Raw genomic sequence first — 5,771 nt, 5'->3', positions numbered from 1 at the left:
TCCCCAAAAACATGAGCCGTGAAAAATAAGGTATATAGCGCACTTTTACTACGAAGGACCAGGGAACCATTGCTGAATAACCCGTCTGTTAAAACAGTCGCACTAATATATCTATACTTTTATAAAAGAATTTATATTTAATCTATATGTATTAAATTGGCTTCTGTGACTGAATTTGGTATGCTAGTATTATCAGTCTGACTAAATTTTAAAACCATTGTCTATGCTTATCTCCGTGACGTACGCTATCTGTTCGCAATATTATTTCTTCAATAGTTATGCACTGAAACAAATAATAACTTTATTTCCCTGAAAATATTCCAACCTTTTTATATTTTTATTTAAAACATCGAGTAATATTTTTCAGATTATTTAAATAATTACAATGGCAGAGGAATCGAAACTTGTAAATGAAGATGATCTAAAGGAGTTAAAGGAAAGGATGAATTTAATTGCGAGCGCAGATCCCGCACAATACCACAATGAATTTTCTTTAAGAAGATATTTACGAGCTTTCAAAACTGTCAACAATTCGTTTCAGGTATTTTTTTCTTTAAGTATTATAAAACTATTTTTTTGCCTAATTTATACTGTCTTTTGATTCTGGACTTTTAGTGATAAGTTTTAATTAAATAAATAATTAATTTGTTTTCTTTGAAAAGTAAGTGTTGCGCGTGATTACCACATCTAATTCTTTTATGGGCCCTGCTACTTTGAGTATTAATGTAAAGGTATGGTACATAATTATATCTAAGATAAGACTTTTACCGGTTTTTTATCAAAAAAATCAAATTCAACATTTCATAATTTAAGTAGGCATTTACATATTCTTCTGAATCAACAATTATTTTAACAATATAAGTGATAAACTACCAAAGCTCAGAATGCTGTGCTGGTAAAAGGTTTCCAGAAATACAACAGATGCTCTTTTAAACAAAATTAAATCACTTTTCATATGTAAAAATTAATACACAATTAACTTTTTTTATTTTTTCATTACATATTCAAATTTTATTTGTAATTAAATATAATTCGAAACTATTTATTTAACATTTTAGGCCATATTAAAAACTAATAAATGGAGATCTGAATATGGAGTAGCAGAACTATACAAGAATAAAGAACTCATTGAAAAATACAGTGATAAGGCTCGAGTTCTAAAACATAGAGATATGGTTGGAAGACCAATTATTTATATTCCAGCTAAAAACCACAGTACAAATGATAGAAATATTGAAGATCTTACTAAATTTATTGTGTATTGTTTGGTAAGTTGTAATTTTTAATTACAGTAATCATTAATTACTATAGAAATAATTACTCATTTGAAAGTTATATAAATAGTAAACATTTTTAAAGTCACTTTAAATTATTTTTATATATGTACTATATTTATAGGAATAATTTATAAAACAACATTTGAAAACATATTTCACTTTTTACTAAGAATCTATTGTATAAAACTTTGTTCTTTTTTTTAATTTGTTGAATTCAAAATTTAAACTACAATTCAAAATCTGAATTGTTAACTAAGTTTTAACTGTGCATTCATATGCATTTTAGGAAGAAGCAAGTAAGAAATGTTTTGAAGAAGTTGTGGACAATTTGTGCATTGTATTTGATTTAAACAATTTTACACTGTCATGTATGGATTATCAAGTTCTTAAAAACCTGATCTGGCTGCTAAGTAGACATTACCCAGAGAGGCTTGGTATTTGCCTCATCATTAATGCCCCAACTTTCTTCTCTGGCTGCTGGGCTGTTATTAAAGGATGGTAAGCTTTTTTAATTTTCAAAATGCATAGTTTATTCAGCTCAATAGACCAATACAAGCAGTTTAAGATGTTAATTTTTATATAACCAAAACATAGATGGTGAAAATATTTACTAACAAATTTTCAATTTGACAATTATTTTTTTCACTGAACATATAATAAAACTTCTTTTTCACTAAGGATTTTTTTGTTATTGTTGTAGTTGCCAAAAGTTATTTCTTATAATCCTATGTTTGACCTCTTCCAAAAATCACCAATATTTTTAAAAATACTATGCTATATACTAATATAACAAGCTTTACTTATTTGAATATATAGCAGTTTATATCCAACACACCCTAAATACTAAATACTTGCTTTTGTGTAAAATTTGAATATTGGCCACCCAATTTGAATATGCTGCCTAATTAAAATATTTTGTGTAACTTTTACCATTCTGTATTTTATGCAGTGTATCTAAGATCTATAAATGCAACAAAATATTTTTTTCGCAGCTTGTGTATTATTCACATTTTCACATTAAATCTATAGAGTGTGATGATGATTAATGTAATAAAATTGTGTGTTCACTTCCTTTTTTTGTCTTTGAAATTAAATAGAATTTACATAGCGCAAGGTATAAAATAAAAATTATTAAATTTTCACAAATATTTTTTTCAGGTTAGATGAAAATACAGCTGGTAAAGTAACATTCGTGAATTCTGAAATGGATCTTTGTCAATATCTTATACCTGATATCTTACCAACTGATATGTAATCTAAAAATTAAAACTTGCTATATTTCAACCTATAAGGTAGGAAACATCACTAGTGACTTTATCTAAACTTATCTTTTTTTTACATATTATAGCTGTCTGTTATTTTGAGATTATTCATATCATGCTACATTCATAAATCAAATCTTCAATTTTTCATTTACCATATGTCGAAAATATACAAAGTAAACAATTGAATCTAGCAGTCAAAATGAGCCATGGTTATGAGGTTAATGCATATTATTGCAACTAAAAAAAATTAAAAAAAATACATTTTAAAGTATTAATGTTAGTTACAAGTACAACTGTGTATGTTTTAAAGTTAATCATTAAAACAACTTTAGAGTTTTTAAAAGACATTTTCAAATGTAACTATTGTATAAATAATATTTAAATATTAGTTATATTTTTATTTGGTTACTAATGATAATCAAAAATTGTTATTGTTTCAATGTTTATAGTAAGCCTATAATTAATTCAATGAACAGAGTTAATTTAGCACTATTTCAATTTTATTAATTAATCGATGTATATGTAGCAAGTAAAGAGTAAAGTACTTGAATTCATCAAGTATAAAAAATTTACACATTTGTGGTTTAAAATGCATGAATATACTTATGTTCAAATAAGAGTTTATAATTTTTCTACATTACATTGTCATCATTGTCAAAAACACACAAGTTAAATAGGAGTAATTGGAACAAATTAATAGGAATACCATGTGTTCACACTATGTAAATAACTTATAGTAAACACATTAGAAGCTCATTATGTCTTACTAATAAAACAAGTTGTATATTCTGTTGAATTAACTCTGTCAGTAGGATACAGTATAGTACAATAATTATGCTCTGTTATATTTGTTATTCATTGTTATGTAACATGTGCCATATATACAACTGTTGAGTTTATTGTTACTAAAGTTCCACTTTTTTTATTTCTTATTAAATTTTTTCTTTACTCTTTTATAAATTGTTTAACATATGGATGAAGTCCTTTAAGAAAAAACCTTCAAAGGTTTTTTTTATGAAAATACTATCCAAACGAAAGCTTTAGATAAACTTTTTTATACTAGTTTATTATACAGCTTTCATAAGACTACTCACTAATGATTTTATCAAAGAAATATAAAGTAACAAATAAATTTTGATTTGTTGTCACATATGTAATTGCAGGGACATTGTAATTAAAAAATTTAATATTTACTTATAATCTTTTTAATAGCAAGACAAGACTGTTCTGCAGAGTCAATAACTCTGCAGAGCCGTCTTCTCTTGCTAAAAAACAAAATTAAAGCTCATCACATAAAGTATATATTCTAATACACAATCAATCATGTGTATATCGAACCATTCAGAAATGGTTGCGCATCTTTTTATATATTTGTAATACCTGAACTAAGAACAGGGTACACCCGTTTTTATTTGGTTATATGTTTTAAAGTTTAAATTAAATGCGTTTATTCGTATTTTACCTCTGCTATAGTCTATAATTTGTAATGTATGGATACAAATGTACCTGATGTTTTAATAAAATATGCATTTTGTCAGGGACTGTTTTCTTGTTGGCATTTACAGCTTCACCTAATTTGAAGTGGCGTGGACTCCCTCAAGAACATCTATTAGGCCCATTACATCATTTATTTTACCGGATTGCATGTCTTTGTTGTTAATAATATAAAAATGTTAATGTCAATAAGCATATTTAGCCAAGGGATAAACTGAAACCTAAAAGTAAAGGGCCTAATTACTATTTAAAATATATATAGCAAAACTGATCTTACTATTATCGTCGACTAGGTGTATACGAAGAATAGTTATTAAAATGTTGCTTACTAGAGGCATCCGAACTCAACCCCGCCTCCCTGAAGAGTAAAAGGTAACAAGAGTATGAGAGATGCTCTGTTTCATTCGACAAGTGACGGCTTAGGCTGGACATTTGTTTAGGTTTAAACTCAAGGAAAGTCCTTCGTGCCACTGTGATTTTGGTGTGGTGCACCAGACCGTGGCGCAACTGATAACCAGCTGTCCCGTATTTGGTGCGGAATGCACTGCCCGTTCGCTTTGCTGAAGAAAATAGAGGAAGGAAACATCGCTATTTTAAAAGAAGAAGAGAAAAGTTTCCAGACCTTTCTAGAATATGCAGAAAGCTAATACGTAAGTTAATAAAATACAACAAAACAAGTCTTTGGAAGGGAAAATGAAAATAGCTGTGATACATAATTGACTGACAAAAAATGTTGATATATAAATAACTAGTATTAATAAAAGAAATTAAAAACTATAAGCAGAGTTGTTAAAAATACAGATTAAAAAAATGTAATAAAAGCAGTCCAGGAGGAAATGCATGTAAGATGAAGAAATGAAAGATTGTGTAAAAGAAAAATAAAAAACCAGTGTGAGGTATTGAGACGGACAAAACAAGATTGAGGAAATAATAAGAAAAGAAAGTGAATGAATTATTTAGTAAAAACTGTCCCTGTAACCCCTAGACAGGTTTTGTACAAGAGGTCCTTATTAGCGGGAGCCGTAAAAAAGTCACACCTCCTGCGATAAGTATTCTTTACGTTGTGTCACCGGATAGCTTCGTTCGTAAGTCGCGAGTGTCTCATGCGAGAATAAATGCGTAGGCGATTCGACGTTCCTCATCAATCATTTCTAGCCTTTGGTTCTAACATGTCAAAAATGGTATAGGCACGAAGTCCTGGTACTAATCGCTGATAGACTACTCTGAAATCCGTACACCGTGATTATCTCTCCTTGACTTCGCAATGTCGATTCGGTAAACACGTGAGATCCATGAGTTGAGCTGGAGGGTCTACAGGTTGACCACGCGACGTTTACTAGTGGCACTTGCCAAGGAATAGACGCTGAGCTACGAGGCGGTTTGAATTGGACGCCTCTAATGAGCTGTGACCCGAAATGTTAATGGAACCACGTTTACAACTTTATAGCAACCCTGACCTCTATGATCCCCAGCCTGCTCTTCATAATTTTTCTACTATTTTTTTGCTAACGAAGTTTCACATTGTGATAGATATTACCTCCTACAGTTCAAAGCGGATGTCCAAGTAACAAGACCATGCACAGCACTTGCTTACAGCCACGCATGACACTAATATTATTTTATATCGTCATCTTAGAAGGATGATGCAAACAAAGGTCAACCACATCTCATATTCGAGCTACATTTATATTCCGGAGCTATTGTAACCGCCTAAGCCATTAATTTCAGATGTAGG

General features: G+C 29.5%; 1 protein-coding gene across 1 annotated transcript; it reads left to right on the top strand.

Moving 5' to 3' along the window:
• Positions 1–246: 246 nt before the first annotated feature.
• On the top strand, positions 247–4,064 carry LOC137928771 (uncharacterized). The gene is made up of 4 exons (XM_068771738.1): positions 247–541; positions 1,059–1,268; positions 1,564–1,775; positions 2,436–4,064. The coding sequence occupies exons 1-4, from the start codon at positions 386–388 to the stop codon at positions 2,530–2,532; spliced, it is 675 nt and encodes a 224-aa protein (XP_068627839.1). The 5' UTR covers positions 247–385; the 3' UTR covers positions 2,533–4,064.
• The last annotated feature ends 1,707 nt before the right edge of the window (positions 4,065–5,771 follow it).

This window comes from Battus philenor, unplaced genomic scaffold, assembly GCF_028537555.1.
Source record: "Battus philenor isolate CCGP_79_NKW_IND1 unplaced genomic scaffold, ilBatPhil1.0.hap1 SCAF_4, whole genome shotgun sequence".
In the NCBI taxonomy this organism is placed as follows: Eukaryota; Metazoa; Arthropoda; class Insecta; order Lepidoptera; family Papilionidae; genus Battus; species Battus philenor.
Note: the sequence above shows the minus strand (reverse complement) of the source record. Positions and strands in the feature narration are given on the sequence as shown.

What these genes read in the sequence shown, in the direction of transcription:
- LOC137928771 (XM_068771738.1), top strand. Translation starts at nt 386, where the DNA reads ATGGCAGAGGAATCGAAACTTGTAAATGAAGATGATCTAAAGGAGTTA. An exon ending in CTGTCAACAATTCGTTTCAG is followed by an intron (nt 542 to 1,058) that starts GTATTTTTTTCT and finishes TTAACATTTTAG; the next exon opens with GCCATATTAAAAACTAATAA. An exon ending in TGGGCTGTTATTAAAGGATG is followed by an intron (nt 1,776 to 2,435) that starts GTAAGCTTTTTT and finishes TATTTTTTTCAG; the next exon opens with GTTAGATGAAAATACAGCTG.